At 44.4% G+C, this 17454-nt stretch overlaps 1 protein-coding gene across 2 annotated transcripts in view; it reads left to right on the top strand.

Annotated features, from left to right (window-relative positions):
- Entpd5 (ectonucleoside triphosphate diphosphohydrolase 5 (inactive)) overlaps positions 1-9533 on the top strand; it is a 46175-nt gene extending 36642 nt beyond the window's left edge. Inside the window, exons 9-13 of one of the 2 annotated variants that reach the window (XM_048362818.1) lie at positions 69-170; positions 1644-1784; positions 3261-3317; positions 4807-4922; positions 8926-9533. In XM_048362818.1, the coding sequence (XP_048218775.1) occupies positions 69-170; positions 1644-1784; positions 3261-3317; positions 4807-4922; positions 8926-9012 (503 nt within the window). In that variant the 3' untranslated portion in view covers positions 9013-9533. Of the gene's footprint in view, positions 1-68; positions 171-1643; positions 1785-3260; positions 3387-3605; positions 3728-4806; positions 4923-8925 lie in introns of those variants that run through there. The other variant, XM_048362819.1, reaches the window with a different exon arrangement.
- Positions 9534-17454: the final 7921 nt, after the last annotated feature.

The following is a 17454-nucleotide window of genomic DNA, read 5'->3' as shown; positions in this document are numbered from 1 at the left end:
ACACATACATACTCTCTCTCTCTCTCTCTCTCTCTCTCTCTCTCTCTCTCTCTCTCTCTCTCTCCAAGGGATTGAAGGACACACTTTTCGAAGTGCCTGTTTACCAAGGTGGTTGGAAGCAGAGTGGATTTTTGGGGGTGTGAAATACCAGTATGGTGGCAACCAAGATGGTGAGTGGTGTTTTGTTTTACTAATTTAAATTACCTTTACAGAGCAAGGTACCATTGCTTCATCCCTATAATATTAGCTACTCAGGAGGCTGAGATCCGAAGAGTATAGTTTGAAGCCAGCCCATGCAGACAGGTTCTTTTCTCCAACAAATTGTCCAAAAGCCAGAAATAGTGTCTTAGCTCAAGTGGTAGAGTGCCAGCTGAGAGCAAAAGAACTGATCAAGAGGCTGATTGCTGGTAGTTCAATGCCTGTAATCCCAGCTACACAGGGAGTTGAGATATGAAGATCAAGATTCAAAGCCATCCTAGGCAGAAAAGTCATGAGAATCTTCTCTCGAAAAAGCTGGATTTGGAGGTGTGGCACAAGTGGTAGAGTGCCAGCCTTGAGCAGAAAAAGCCAAGCAAGACCGCAAGGCCCAAGTTTAAGCCTCAATACCAGCAAAAACTAAAAAATTAGATTGAGAGTATGAGGCCTTGAGTTTAAACCCCTGTACTACCTCCTCTCCCAAAAAAGAAAGAAAAGAGAAAAAAAGAAATTCCCTTTTCAAGAACCAGGTGAGGTGGCATACAGGAAGACTGAAAGTTCAAGGCCTGCCTGGACTGTTGGAAGCTCTGCTTCAAAAAAAATTTGCCTTTCCAGTAGAAGCTATACAGAAGTACCATAGATTTTTCCAGAGCCCAGGGATGCTCACCGCATTGCAGACACGTATTACAAAGGTGTTGGCAAGCCTGCAGGGCTAATGTGAAAGGACAAGGCACTAAGCAGCTACTGCTGTGCATCTGCTGTTGCCTTGAATCCTGTGGGTTAGTTACAAACATGTTTGTAGCCTGGGATCAGAACAGCAGTGCAAAACTCTATTTCAGATTCAGTTAATGTTTAGCCATTTATATCAGAGTAGCAAATAAAACTGAGATGATAGGAAGAATGATTCATCTTAGCTCTTACAAAAGGCAAGAACACCCCTACTCCCACCCCCATCCTGGGTCTTGAACTCTGGGTCCGGGCACTGTCCCTGAGCTCCTTTTACTCAAGTGCTGGTAGCACTCTATCACTTGAGCCACAGCGCCACTTCTCGCTTTTTCTGTGATTAATTGGAAATAAGAGTCTCAAACTTTGCTGCCCTGGCTGGTTTCGTTAGCTAAGATGACAGGCATGAGCCATTGGTGCCTGGAAAGACCTTAAAATCAAGGAAAAATCCTTGCTTTCCCAGTGAGGGAAACAGATGAGCCCTCTGGCTAGTTGCTCACAAGGACCGTGAAACACAATGGGAGGCTGCAGCACACTGATGACTGTGGCTGGACTGTGTTTGATGAGCAGGGTTAGGGAGCAGTGAGATTACAGAAACTTGCTCACCTTTGCTTTAGACCTCTGTTAGGAGCTTCTGGCTTCAGACCTTGGTCCTCAAGCTCCGAGAGCTTGCCTGAGAGCTGTCCTGATTTTCAGCTCCCCTTTGTCCATGTCTGCCCTTGCAGGGGTGATGGGCTTTGAGCCCTGCTATGCTGAGGTGCTAAGAGTGGTGCAAGGCCAACTTCACCAGCCAGAGGAGATCAAGAGAAGTTCCTTCTATGCTTTCTCTTACTATTATGATCGAGCTGCTGACACACACATGATTGGTGAGTTCATCCCTGGTGTCATGGCAGGAAGGAACATGCTCAGGGTTGTGGGGAAGGTCAAGAGGAGAGTTTGCAAGGCTGTACTGGCGTGATCACCTGGCTCATTTACATCAACCGCTGTGCTTGGAGGGTAAATAAAACTAGCTAGAGGATGACCTATATCACTGTACAGAAAGTCTTTTTATTTTTTTACATCTTTATTGAGATCTAATTCTGTGTTAGACTTTTGTTTGTTTTTTGCCAATCCTGGGGCTTGAACTCAGGGCCTGAGCACTGTCCCTGGCTTCTTTTTGCTCAAGGCTAGCACTCTGCCACTTGAACCACAGAGCCACTTCTGGCTATTTTCTATATATGTGGTGCTGAGGAATCGAACTCAGGGCTTCATGTTTATGAGATGAGCACTTTACCACTAGGCTATATTCCCAGCACCCCCCCCCTTTTTTTTCCAGTCAAGGGGCTTGGGACTAAAACTATGATTCGTTTGTTATACTAAGATAGTTCCATTAAATAATATGTTTGGCTTTTGTTTTGTTTTTGTTTTTGGCCAGTCCTGGGCCTTGAACTCAGGGCCTGAGCACTGTCCCTGGCTTCTTTTTGCTCAAGGCTAGGACTCTGCCACTTGAGCCACAGTGACACTTCCTGCTTTTTCTGTTTGTGGTGCTGAGGAATTGAACCCAGGGCTTCATGCATGCTAGGCAAGCACTCTACTGCTAAGCCACATTCCAAGCCCTGTGTTAGACTTTTGTGTGTATGTGTGCCAGTAGGGGAGCTTGAACTCAGGGCCTCTTGCTCTTACTTAATTTTTCCATCAAGGATGACCCTCTGTCACTTGAATCAGACCTCCACTCTGGCTTTTGCCAGTTAATTGGAGATAAGAGTTTCTTAGATTTGTTTGCCTGGACTGGTTTCATGAGATCTTGAGTTTAAGCCCCAATACAGGCACACACATACCGAAATTTTGTCACAAAAAAGAATCACAAAATTTAAATACATACATACACAAAAATAGAATGATGAGCTGCATTCTGGTGGCTCACACCTGTAATCCTAGCTGTTCAGGAGGCTGAAATCTGAGGATCATGGTTCAAAACCAGCCCAGGCAGGAAAGGCCTGAGACTTTCAGAGAAAGCCAGAAGTGGCACTGTAGATCAAATGGTAGAGCACTGGCCTTGGGCAAAAGAAGCTCAGGAACAGTACCAAGGCCCTGAGTTCAAGTCCCAGGATCAGCAAAAAAAAAAAAAAAAGAACTAGGAAACTTGTTGAAATTATTTTAGAAGGGAGGAGGGCAGGACGGAGGGATGGAGGAGATATGCGGGATAGTTGAGATACATTGTATGCATGTATGGAAATACCACCATGAAAACCCTGCACACCTTGTACAACTTACATATGCTAATATTTTTAAATCACACTTGCAAACATTTCTTGTTTCCTATAAGGCTTTTAGACACTAGTTACTGTTTTGTCTAATTGCAGATTATGAAAAAGGAGGTGTTTTAAAAGTTGAAGATTTTGAAAGAAAAGCCAGAGAAGGTAAGTGTCAGGAGGTGCTTGAAGGTGAGCCACGGGGAATGCCTGCCCACCCAGATGTCATAGACAGGAGTACCCCTCAGGGGCTGGGAATATGGCCTAGTGGCAAGAGTGCTTGCCTCGTATACTTGAAGCCCTGGGTTCGATTCCCCAGCACCACATATACAGAAATGGCCAGAAGTGGCGCTGTGACTCAAGTGGCAGAGTGCTAGCCTTGAGCAAAAAGAAGCCAGGGACAGTACTCAGGCCCTGAGTCCAAGGCCCAGGACTGGCAAAAAAAAAAAAAAAAAGAAGTACCCCTCAGCTCAGAAAGCCTGTTGCCGGTGTCCTTCTGGACCTTCTCACCTATGCCAGAGTTAAAGGCATTAGGTCACATAAGTTCTGCCAAGTAAGTGGGGCTACAGGAGCCTTTAGGGAGTTGGTGCAAACTTTTTCTTCTTTCTATATTTCTTCCTTTTTCATTTATTAGTGATATCCATGTTAGTGAAACAGTGAGCACCAAAATATTTGAGAAACAGATGCAGGGATTGCCTTGATTCATCAGTCTAAAATACAAATGATTGGGCTGGGAATATGGCCTAGTGGCAACAGTGTTTGCCTAGTATGCATGAAGCCCTGGGTTCGATTCCCCAGCACCACATATATAGAAAACAGCCAGAAGTGGCGCTGTGGCTCAAGTGGCAGAGTGCTAGCCTTGAGCAAAAAGAAGCCAGGGACAGTGCTCAGGCCCTGAGTCCAAGGCCCAGGACTGGCAAAAAATGAAGTGAAATAAAATAAAATACAAATGCTCTTATCCAGCAGCCCCAAGAGTGGGCTAAATGATACTTTCTTGTCTTCTGGGTCTTAGCATTAATAATAGGAAAGGGACTTGGTACTAAGCTACTACAAGGGGCCATAGAAATTTGACAAATAGAGGGTTAGGGGTATAGCTCAAGGGTAGAGCTCATATTTATCATATGCAAGACCTTAGGTTTGATCCCCAGGGCCCCCTAAAACTTAGCAAATAGCCATGCACTGGTGGTTCACACCTGTAATACTAGCTACTCAGAAGGCTGAGATCTGAGGATCCAGGTTCAATGCCAGACCAGGCAGGAAAGTCTGTGAGACTCTTAGCTCCAACTAACCACCAGAAAACCAGAAGTGGCACTGTGGCTCAAGTGGTAAAGTGCTAGCCTTGAGCTGAAGAGCTCAGGGCTCAGAGTTCAAGCCCCATGACCACCACCAACAAAAAAAATTAATTAGCAAATAAACTAGGACCCATGTACATAAAAATATTACATGATGTAGATAAAATCCCACACCAGAAATACACAAGCTCTTAAGAAGCTGTGGTCTTGCAGAGGTAATCACTGGACAGCCCAGTCTCCATGAGACCCAGAGCCAAACAAATGGAGACTTCTTTGCTTCTTCTACTCATAGCTATGCTTAGAGGAACTCCTGCCTTGTCACTTAGCTAAAAGCCTGAACTCCACTGTTTGCTCTTACTTTTTAGTTTGTGACAACCTGGAGAGCTTCACTTCAGGCAGTCCGTTCCTGTGTATGGATCTCAGCTACATCACAGCCTTGTTGAAAGATGGCTTTGGCTTTGCGGACAGCACCCTTTTACAGGTAAGAGACAGGACACCAGCGTCCTGTAAGAATTCTTTTTTCCCTAAGCGTTTAAGAGCCAAGATCCTGTTTTGGATCTGGGCATGTAATTCAGTGGTAGAGCACTGCCTAGCTTCTGCAAGGTCCTGGGACACTCACACGCATATACCTATGTCCATGCATGCACACAGTTGTTTGGTCATCAGAGTAGCTATAGCTGGAGCTGCTTTTGTTCAGGGTAGCCAAGGCGCCATGAATGTAGGAAATTCCCTTGATTCTGCGGTAGCTTCTGAGACTAGTACCAGCTATTCCAGGGAACACGGAACAGAAGGACTTGGATTCCAATAAAGATGCCCAAGTCACACACACGGTTTATTAAATCTGTTTAGGAATGAACAAGAAAGAGGAAGAAAGGGGAAAGAGATGGAAGAAATGATGAGCAGAGGGTGCAAGCAGGTAGGAAGTGCCATGCTTTCTGAATCTAGGATTACTGTGTTTGGTTTGTGTGTTCTAGCTCTCTCTGCCCACCACTATTGGGTGGTTGTAAAAATTTTAGTTGGAGTTCGATCAAGGGAGCGGAAGACAGAAAGTGCCTAGAACTATCACATCTTGCTCTCTTCAGTGGCATATACATTTGGTCAGCAGCATTAGCTTACCATTAGCCAAGTAGATAGGTAAAAGAAACCCATTTAATAATCTATCTGCCAAGCAAAGGCAGAAGACATGGAGTACCAGAAGAGTGTGGCATACCTAAGACCTCATGAGCATTGAATGCCTCAAGTTTATGTAGTATTTCCTATGTGTTTCATATGGACCTTGGATGTTTAGTACCTCTTGAATCTTAGATTCCCTTTGCCTCTATTTCTTCATTGATACCAGCACATGTTGGCTCTGTAGTAAGTTATTTATTCTAGGACATAGCTTATGAGTTTCATCCATCCCTTTTATTTTCTTACTTTCTCTTTTTAAATTAATTTTTTGAGTTAACATAGATTTGTGATGAGAAGATTCATTGTGATATCTCTGTACATACACACAGTATAATTTGAACAAATGACTTTTTACTCTATGTATCACATTTGGATAATTACATGTTATAGTTATAAAAATGATTAAGATGTTCTTTTTTTTTTTTTTTTTTTTGGCCAGTCCTGGGCCTTGGACTCAGGGCCTGAGCACTGTCCCTGGCTTCTTCCCGCTCAAGGCTAGCACTCTGCCACTTGAGCCACAGCGCCGCTTCTGGCCGTTTTCTGCATATGTGGTGCTGGGGAATCGAACCTAGGGCCTCGTGTATCCGAGGCAGGCACTCTTGCCACTAGGCTATATCCCCAGCCCCGATTAAGATGTTCTTGCTCGGACAATAGCTCACACCTCTACTCCTAGCTACTCAGGAGGCTGAAATCTGAGGATCAACGTTCAAAGCCAGCCCAGGCAAGAAGGCCCCTGTGAGACTCTTATCTCCAATTAATCACAGAAAAAGGTGGAAGTGTTGCTATAGCTCAAGTGATAAGAGTGCTAGCCTTATGCAAAAGGAGCTTAGGGACAGTGCCCAGGCCCAGAGTTCAAGGCCCAGGACCAGCAAAAGAAAACAAAAGTCTATTAGAGAAGAGAATTTTGGTCAAGTGAATAAACTGTAGTTTATCTTCCTAGTCCTTTCTCCCTATCTTCTCTTGAGCCATTTCCCATTTCCCTAGTTTTAGATACATTTATAGTATCCATTTCCTGAATTTGTAATACAGATTCCATAAAGTCATTACTACTAAGATGTGTGGATTTAATGTGTTGTTATATTTGTCAAGATTGTAAGCATTTCAGGTGCTTAACACAAAAGAGTTATTTGCAAAGAGAGTTAATGGAGTGCATGAACTCTGTTGTCTGGCTAGTCTGCATTCACATTGTGACTCCCTAAAGTTATTGTGTCCTTAAGGTGATTTGTTTCCCTCAACTTTACTTTATTTATTTTTAATTTTGTCAGTTGTGGGGCTTGAACTCAGGACCTGGGTGCGTTGTCCCTGAACTTTTTCACTTGAGGCTAACGCTCTACCACTTTGAGTCACAGCACCACTTCCAGTTTTCTGGTGGTTAATTGGGGAAAAGAATCTTATGGAATTCCCTGCCTGGGCTGGCTTTGAACTATGATCCTCAGATCTCAGCCTCCTGAGTAGTGAGGATTATAGGTGTGAGCTACGGGTGCCTGGCTTTCCTTAACTTTAATGTCACTCATGTGGAATTCAGGGATCCTTATAGTACCTATTTCATAGTCGTTATGAAAATTGAGACAATGCATGTAAAGCTGATGGTTAGCATGTATGAAGACGGTATGATACTGGTATTACTATTAGAAAACATGTCTCACAGCAATGGGGGATGGTTTTGAAGATGAGAGAGGTTATCCCAAGCTGTTCAGTACATAGTAAACTAACAACCTCTACTTAAGCATCAACAAGTTAGTTGTTAGTTAAGGATAATTTCCCAGCTATTTCAGGTGCTATCATTCTTTTTTTTTCTTTTTTCTTTCTTTTTTTTTTTTTTTTTGGCCAGTCCTGGGCCTTGGACTCAGGGCCTGAGCACTGTCCCTGGCTTCTTTTTTTGCTCAAGGCTAGCACTCTGCCACTTGAGCTACAGCGCCACTTCTGGCCATTTTCTATATATGTGGTGCTGGGGAATCAAACCCAGGGCTTCATGTATACAAGTCAAGCACTCTTGCCACTAGGCCATATTCCCAGCCCTATCACTTTTAATTGCTATAGTTTCAGTGCGATGGCCAGAACTTGTTTTAATTTTTTATGATCTTTAGTTGCATCTGGGTGTTTCAATTCAGCTTGTCAGTTTAAGAGTACGATGCATCTTGATCGATGTCTTCCCTTTCATCATTCTCCTTTATTTGTTCCAACCCTATTCATCCCCTCATGTTGCCTTGGTTCCATTTTCACATATATGTACATTGAATATTATGGTTGTATTTGCTCAGCCTACCCTTTTCCATTCATCTGCTTCCATTCTGCTTGTCAGGGGGCAGAATTTAAATCAAGCAGGATCATTTTTCTGTCCCAGAGATTGTTTAATGTTGGCATCTGTGTCCCTAGGTTACCAGTCCAATGCTGCAGACAGCGCCTTTGGTTGCAGGGAGCTCCATTTAACTCATGTGTCTCAGAGTAAATGTTAAGATAATGATTTAAACACCATTCTGCCCAGTTTGGGGGGACAGTGACTATATCAAATCATCAGAACAACCACTAGTTTTCAAACTTTTGTTCTGGTGGTGGTGGTGGTGGTGGCATCTTCAACAAAGATTCTAGTCAGAGCCAGGCATGTCAGGAACATACACTGATGTATATAGAGCCATTGTCTTTGGAGTTGTGGTTATGGGCCTAGAGCCCCTTTCCATTTGACTTCTCCTCCTTTGAAATATTTCCAGATTAACACTGAGTCTTTTTTTTCCTGTGACTGAGGAAATGAACTTAAAAGTTTTGTCCATGCTCTCTGAGAACAACCTGACCCAGAATGTCTTAAATACCCTGGTTGGTTTTTTTTAGTGCTGAAAAGGCAATTGCTTACTTGGTATGAATCGAGAAGCTTAGTGTGTTCTTCCTACTACTAAATATGTTCCCAACTTCTGACAATACCCTTACTACCTACCACATCCACTAACATTTCATTGTAAGTTGCCATAGCAGAAATAGGTGATTCAGACAATACTGCAGGGAATCCTGTGCTTTTCAGGATTTAGGAAGGAGTGCAGAATCTGTCTGACTAAAATGTCTCACTAGAAGGCTTGAGTGGAACCACTTGCTGAGCCAGAAGTACTCAGGGACCAGAATCTGGGTACAGAGGTTATCAGCCATGGCTAGAGGCAATTATTGGAGGGAAGCAGTAGCAAGCAGGTTAGCTGTTCTCAAACTTGCCTTGGTTTGGCTATGTGCATGCATGTTGCAGATCTTATTTTACTAAGTGCTATGCTTGCTAAAGTTAAAAATTGGAGGAAGATGTGAATTTTCTCTCTGTCTCTCTCTCTTTCTTACAGCTCACAAAAAAAGTGAACAACATAGAGACGGGCTGGGCCTTGGGAGCCACCTTCCACCTGCTGCAGTCTCTGGGCATCTCCCACTGAGGCCGAACTCCCTCTTTAGTCTGTAGTCAACACCCCTTTAAGGGGAGGAGAGAAGACGCAATCATTTTCCAGGCTGGTATAGGGATAGCCTGCACTGAAGCCCAGCAACTGGTTTTATCAGGAAGAGGCTTTTTAACATGGATCTTGCCTTTAAGCCTAGAGATTTAGGTTTAATTTTATGCATCTAACGTGAATTGTTACCTAACCACTTTGGTGTACACAGCTGGCACTAGAATTATAAGTCTTGATTCTTGGTGTGTTAACAAAGAATCTTCAAGCCAAAAAAAAAGCTTTGGAACTCCTTCAACCTTGGAGAACTCAGGGATGGGTTCCCTGGGAACCAAAGGAAAAATCTCATTCCAACCCTGCAGTGCCTCGTTCCTTTGAACATTAAAATTTTCCTCATACATGCTACATTAGTACAATCACATGACTGATCGATACCAGTACATATTTTTCTTCACCCTCCATTATCCTTAAGAGAGAAAAACAACTGGTTTTGCTTTCCATGTGTAATTTTTTTTTTAAAGAAAAGGGTATTATATCAGAATCTGTGTGATCCTGTTGTGTGATGTTCTAATACGCCAGCTGAGAGCCATCCTAAGTCTTGTACATGTGAGAGACAGTCTAGTTATGTTATTCAGGATGTCCCGGAATTTGTAACGTAGCTCAGGCTTCAAACTTTGGTTGTCTAGTTTGTGGCCCTCCTACCCCCACCCCTCCATGCCATGATTATAGGTACATATACCACCATGCCAAGTTCATCTTAAAATAGTAACAGGATGAGCACATAGATTTCAGCCTTAAGAAAGATGACCATCCAGGTGCTGGGAATATGGCCTACTGGCAAGAGTGCTTGACTCGTATACATGAAGCCCTGGGTTCGATTCCCCAGCACCACATATATAGAAAACGGCCAAAAGTGGTGCTGTGGCTCAAGTGGCAGAGTGCTAGCCTTGAGCAGAAAGAAGCCAGGGACCGTACTCAGGCCCTGAGTCCAAGCCCCAGGACTGGCCAAAAAAAAAGTTTAAATCAGATATTTCCAATAAGGCTAGGATTTTTTTTTAAGCCAACATAGAAGGCTTGGCCTGTAACCATTTCTCACAAGTGCAGTCTCTGTACACTGTTACCTCTGTTTTCCATGCCTCTAGTTTATCCTGCCTCATCTTCCCAAAAACAACTCTGGTCCCTTGGCCCTAAAGGGGGGCTGATGGGTGAAGATCATCCATCTTCTGTAACTTCTTCAGGCTTACTACCAACTGTTGTGCCCAAGTCTCAGGACCCCCACCAGAAAGATCACCGAGAGCCAGATGTTCCAAAGTGCAAAAGCAAGGCTTTTATTCAGGCAAGCTGCAGTTTGGGTCTTGTCCCATTCACCGATGCAGCGGAGATAGGGAGGAGGACCCCGAGCTGAAATTTCACAGGGTTTATAAAGGCAAAAACCACAAAGTTACAGCAACCAGGTGTTGAAGCAAGATTAGGGTTTGGGCACAATTCTGATTGGCTCGAGGGTAAAAACATCTTTTAACAAATCAACACACACCGCAGGAAAATTAAAAAAAAAATTCTTAAGCATGTTTGGTGCATTTGGTGGCGGGAAGGAATCTGGAAAGGGTCATTGGTCAGTTCAAGGGACTGATGCACTTAAAATTGATTGGTTAAGCCATGGGGTGTAGCAAGGGAGGATGTGTGAACAGCTGCAGGGTTTTGATTAGAAATTGCACTCACAATTGGATACTGGAAATCCCGCTACTGAAAATTCCACTCATAACTCATGGTTGTATATGATCTTTACCAGGAAGCGAGGGGTGGGAGTAGAACTTACGGTAAGTTCTGGTCCTTTTGGCTCTACAACCACACACCAAAAGGTCCCCAGTCATACCAAATATGTTGGGATGTATTCCATATAGTTGGAAAAATTCCTTTACAAGTTTCCCAATGCCTTTCAGTAAAATTCAAGTTCAGATAAGTAAAAATGTCACATTTAGGCAGGCCAGCAGGACTAGGATAATTGTCTATCTTATAGGTGTGAGATCCCACAGACCAAGAAGACAGTCTAACCGGTTGAGTTCTACTGGAATTATATGAACCTCCATGTTGAATCCAATATTAACATCTAAAAGGATAACATGGGGAACGGCCTAGACAGATAGCTTTAGAGAACTGAGAGTAAGAGAAGTTAAAAGATCGTCCTTCTTCCATAGGAAAGACTGAAATGCCAGACCTGTAAGGGGGAGAAAGTAAATCAGGAATAGATGTAGAAAAAGAGACAGGGGCTTCTGCCCATAAATATGGACATAATAAAGGAGGGTTAGAAATATAGCCCCAGGGCTGGGGATATGGCCTAGTGGCAAGAGAGCTTGCCTCGTATACATGAGGCCCTGGGTTCGATTCCCCAGCACCACATATACAGAAAACGGCCAGAAGTGGCGCTGTGGCTCAAGTGGCAGAGTGCTAGCCTTGAGCAAAAGGAAGCCAGGGACAGTGCTCAGGCCCTGAGTCCAAGCCCCAGGACTGGCCAAAAAAAAAAAAAAAAGAAATATAGCCCCAATACATTACCTGATGTAGCCCCTACAGGTTATCAGTGCACACCTGTCCATTAGAATGGCCTTATCACTTGGATGAAGATGTCTCACCCCAGTCTTGATGCACAGGGGGGTGTTTGTTGCTGGATCCACTGGAGCAGGTGCTAGAAAGATGGGCTGTCTTCTGTAGAAACATAAGCACACCCTCGCCCCTGGGTGGTTATCTCCCCTGGAACATAATCTAGCCTCACACCCAAAAAAGTCCAGACAGCCTGTGGCTTGTTAACAAAAGCGGGGCTAAGAGGTGGTGCTGTGCTCTGGCCATTATATCTCCTAGAGGCAAATTTTCAAAAAAATTAAGAACAAATATTGCTCCCTCAATAATGTCTCGGGCTATTTCATAAAGACTTTTCATAGAAGTCTTATACCCCTCGGTAATGGGAGAGACATCCATCTGAACATCAAGGGAAAACTAACTGAGCTCCCCACTGTTCCAAGACGTCTCTTCCAATGATGTTAATAGGTACTTCCAAAACATGGCTTAACAATGACATGCTAGCCTTGACCATCAGTAATATCCTGATATGCAACACTTTGTTTAATAACTGAGACTGGTGTACTACTGACACCTTTTATTTCACATTGGATTGTTTGAGTCACCCAGCCTTGAGGCCGTTCAGTCTGTCTGATTATAGTAACGTCAGAGCCAGTATCCAACAATCCTTCAAATTGTCTTGTTTCCTATATAAAACTTACAACAAGGTTGTTTTTGTGCTACATTTAAAGTCCAGAAAATATATTGGGGGTTCGTACTGCCAAAACCTTGACAGGGGTTTGCAGAAGATGATATAGATATGTAAGGAAGTAAAATTAATTATGCAATATGATCCCCAGCATTAATATCATAAGGTACAGGGGAGGTCATAAGGACTTGAATTTCTCCCGTCTAGTCAGAGTCAATTACTCCTGGTATAACTGGGCTGGGGATATGGCCTAGTGGCAAGAGTGGTTGCCTCTAATACATGAAGCCCTGGGTTCGATTCCCCAGCACCACATATACAGAAAACTGCCAGAAGTGGCGCTGTGGCTCAAGTGGCATAGTGCTAGCCTTGAGCAAAAAGAAGCCAGGGACAGTGCTCAGGCCCTGAATCCAAGGCCCAGGACTGGCAAAAAAAAACCAAAAACAAACAAACTCCTGGTATAACTAACACCCCTTTAGCATTTAAACTGGAACGTCCCATAAGGAGGCCCCAGTTCCCCGATGGCAAGGGACCATAGATGCCAGTTCTAACTGGTGGGACAGGAATTAGCAGGGAGAGCCAAGGTCTGGCTTGAGGGAAGGTCCACTGCGCTGGTGGCTGGTTGTAAGGAAAAGATGGTAGGGAAGCCTCGTTCATTGGAGCCGGGCCACGAGGCTGTCCCCGGGCCCCGTTTCCCCAACGCCTTGCAACGCTCCTGATTTCCATAAATGTCAGTTTTAGACCGACATTCTCCGGCCCAATGCACCCCACATTTGCAGCGAGGGCATTTCCCTGGCGGCTTTGTCTTTGCCGGTTTTCTTTTAACACAATTCCTTTGAGTATGTCCCTTGTTCCCACAGCCAAAACATCTTAATTCCCCGGATAACTTCAGATTAGCAGCCAGAGTCTGTCCCAATAGCTTCATCTTTTGAGAGTCCGAATATACATTCCGACAAGCCTTGGCATATGCTAGTATATCCCGTCTCTTTAACTGGCAGAATAGCGCGCTGACAATCTTCATTAGCATTCTCAAATGCGCGTAATTTAATTAATTGATCACGAACAGCAGCGCCTTGTACTGTTCTATCGATGTTTTTCTGAAGGCGCGCTATGAAGTCTAAGTAGGGTTCCTGGGCCCCTTGAATAATGCGGGCCCAAGAACCTTCCTTTTCACCGTCGGGATGTATCCGACCCCATGCCTCTAGGCATATTTCCTGCAGCTGCTCGTGAATCTCCCTTGGGGTATTTACTTGGTCCTGGGGGCGCTTGTAAACCCCAGTGCCTGTTAGCATGGCCTGTGTTAATCTGCGGAGGGCGGAGGGCGGCATTTGGGGACTGAGCATTTTGGGCTGCTTTGGTGGCGGCAAGATCACTATACCACATTAACCATTGTAGATATTCCTGAGGTTTTAATAATACCCTATAAATAATCTTCCAATCCTCAGGAGCCAAATTTCCAGAAGCAGAAACAATCGCCAACATTAACTCTTTAACATAGGGCGCCTGCGGTCCATATAAAGTTACCGCCTTCCGTAGCTGAGTTAAATGGGCCATAGCAATACCCTCATGACCAGGGGGCTGCTCTAGAGGGAGAGGAACAGAGTCCTCAGAGTCAGAATCGGAAGAAGAGAGAAGTAAAGGCAGGCGCTGCAGCTGCCATCTTTCCTTTTTAAGCCTCATTTTCATTGCAGTCCGCGGCAGATGGGGGAGCGTCTGTAGCGTTCCAACTGCCCTGCTGAGCTATATAGACCGGCTTCATTTTCTGAAGAGACATGGGTAGTGGCCAAAGATTTAGCTTTTGGCACTACTTTTTCTCTATCAGAACTGGCAGGAGATTGCTCAGGTGTAGCCATCTCTTTTGACTCCTGCCCAATTTGAGTTTTTACCTCCTTGGGCAAATTATAAGCCTTCATAGCTTTCTCCACACCAGCCTCCAGCTCAGCAGCTGATGTGACCACAGCATCGTGAGACATCATACTCAGTGCTGCATGCATTAATGCCCAAACAGACCAAAATGTAACTGGAACTTTATCACCACACCCATATGCCTTTTCCACGTTATTCTTTACTCATTCCCAGACTTCCAAATCTAAAGTACCTTCCTCCGGGAACCATGTATTATACTCCACTATCACCTGCATGCATCATCTATTTGTGAACGTGAGACCATAGCTCCGTTCCATTTCAGTACACGGTGGATAAGATTAGAAAAAGGAGTTGATTTAGCCTGTTCCATAACTGTGTAATTTTTTAAATATTAGGAGCTCACCACACAGTTCCCTTATCTCCTGTGAATTAAAATATCTCTCACCTCCACTCGAGAGCTCGGCAGTTCCGCAATCTCCTATGGATCAACTATCAGGTTACTGGTTCCCGACGCCAGTTGTTGGACCCGGGTAACTGCAGCCATAGTCAGGACATGGGGGATGCAGAGGCGAGTGGACCAATGCACACTTTATTTCAGGAGGGCCAGGGTTTATATAGGGTTAGAAATCAACTCATAACTTCAAGGGTAAAAATTAATACAGCATGATATCCATTTCAATACAAAAGTTGAGTATGTACTACTGCGAGGGATGTCTACTATTACAAGTTTTCCTATTACAAAGGGTAATTACTACAAAGATTATTGCTATCAAAACAAGGGATTAAACCTAGTCAAGGCAGAACTCCCTAGCCTCAGGTCCTCAGCTCCTCCCACTAGCCCCCAGATCCTTCCATACCTAATGATCCACTCCTACTCACTAGTAACTACTTCCCCTTTACCCCAGAGAAGCTGCCACCTGGATAAGGTGCAGACGCCATGTAGCTCCCTCTCCCGTGGGAACTATGGCCCCACTAATAAACCTCCTTATGAACCTTCTTCTCCTGCCTGTGATGGTCCACATGGTCCCCTGGGATGGCCGATACCTATGCTTTCATTGGTGCTGAAACCCGGAATAGGTTCCCCGGTGGATTTGCTCCCCCATTTCTGGGGGGTCTAAGCTGCCTCCGGGACCTATTCTGCTGTCCTAAGCCCACCCAGAGGACCACCGAGGTAACTTCTCCTGACCAAGCGCTCTACTTCCATCCACCATGACAATCTAGAAATTTGCCCTCACACCCAGGGTAAGTGATCATCTAAACCAGGGCTCAGATCCGATTTTCTGATTTACCATAGGGCCACAGGGCCGTGGCTTTTGAGCGACACCAAAAATCTTGGCGCCAAGTTCCGAGCCCCACTCAATGACCATAGCATAGGGCCACAGGGCCACACTCCGCGCTTGGTCCGAGACACAGTGATTGGGGTGACGATTCCATCGCTGATTCTCTCACATTTCAGCTGACCAGAGTAATACCTAGGACGCTTGGTATTGACTCCTCAGCTCCGCTAATCACTTACCATGGGAGGGGCACAATCATCCACCACAACAGATTTGAAACTCCAACCAGGGTGAGTGACCATTAGCCGGGAGCTTGGATTTTCTCTAGTTCAGCTCCGCTGGTCACTCATCAAGTGGGGAACAGTCTAAAGCTGCTCACAATCTTACAAATTTGGACTTGCATAACTTCTGAGCACTCGGGCGGATGGAGTTCTCTCTCTCTCTCTCTAAACTCCGCCTGCCTGCCTGTGATGGGCTGGTACTAGCTTCCAAATGTACCAATATTTGTTAACATCTGCTTTGATTGATGTTTGTTAAGCTTGGAGATTCGGTTAAGTTCTGCTTGTTGTTGGCTAAATCCTGTTTTCTCTAGCATTGGCCACGTGGACAATAGAATTAATTTTAGCAAGCACCATCTTGGTTCCATCAAAGTTCCAAAAACTCTTGGAGGTGGAGTCCCACCCATCCCCCAGGTAATGGGCATGCAAAATTCCTCAAATTCCTCCAGGCAGGGCAGGGACTTGGGAGACTCAAGCTCCTGGTAACCCTGCCCTCCCCCCCCCACCCTAAATTCTGTAACTGTGGCCTTGCAATTCAAATGTGCCTTGAAATTCAAATGCTAAACTGGTTTCTCAAAATGTGGCTTCTTCATTTCCTCACCAGATAATCTGTGAAAATTTTTGTTTCCTAGGAAAAGATTTTTTGTTTTCTAACTGACCACGTGGTTCTAAAATATGGGCAAAATAATATAATTTTGCCACTGGAATTCCAGAAAACTTACATGGCCAATTTTTTTTTTTTTTTTTTTTTTTGCCAGTCCTGGGCCTTGGACTCAGGGCCTGAGCACCATCCCTGGCTTCTTCCCGCTCAAGGCTAGCACTCTGCCACTTGAGCCACAGCGCCCCCTCTGGCTGTTTTCCATATATGTGGTGCTGGGGAATCGAACCGAGAGATTCATGTGTAGGAGGCAAGCACTCTTGCCAATAGGCCATATTCCCAGCCCTTACATGGCCAATTAAAAAAATATATATTCTAAGCGTGCCTCAAAGCTTGTGCACAAGTATCTGTATGTCTGTCTGTCTATCAGTCTGTCTGTTGGTAAAACATGTAAAATCTGGCATCATGGTTTCAAAAGTACTTGCTTTTGACTATTTTAACTTACTTTAAGTCTTCTGTTAAACTTTCCTTTGCAGTCTGTGGGTGAAGTCACAGTGCACCAGACTCCAAGACAAAAGAAAAAACCCAGGTTTTAAACCCAAACTGATCAAGTTCGGGTGCAAGCAAATGTGTCTAAGAAAACTCCAAAAAGTCCAAATATGCAGCATGTGGTATAAGTACAATGATGTAAAACCAGTGTGTTATTCTTCATGTCCATCTATGCTAAAAGTCAAGTGTGCATCTGATCCTGACAATTCTTTGGTATACACTAAGATTTTGATTCTCCATTCTTCTCTCCTGTGCTCTCATAAACTCTTTAAGGTCAAGGGACCAGAGTGCTAACCTAGATTTTCCTGATGCAGGATGAATATTTGGCTTTATAGGATTCAGGTCAACATGTGTGCTATCTGTGTGGACTGTGGTGGTCTGTGGCTACAGGGGTGGCCACAGGGTTGCATTGGGGGTAGCATTGGTGTCTTCCCCCTCCATGTCTCAGAAATTGTTGTGGCTGCTGCAGAGAACAGACTTGGTTGGCCTTTGGTCTGTGTGGATTTTGTGACTAGAAAGATGGTTAAAGGCCCAAGCCTTCTAAAATCTGTTTAAAGTTGTCACTTTGCTTAAACCAGTAGGGTACCAGCCTACAAAAGCCAGAGTACT

This window comes from Perognathus longimembris, chromosome 14 (genome assembly GCF_023159225.1).
Source record: "Perognathus longimembris pacificus isolate PPM17 chromosome 14, ASM2315922v1, whole genome shotgun sequence".
Taxonomy (NCBI): domain Eukaryota; kingdom Metazoa; phylum Chordata; class Mammalia; order Rodentia; family Heteromyidae; genus Perognathus; species Perognathus longimembris.
This window is presented reverse-complemented; position numbering and strand designations above follow the sequence as displayed.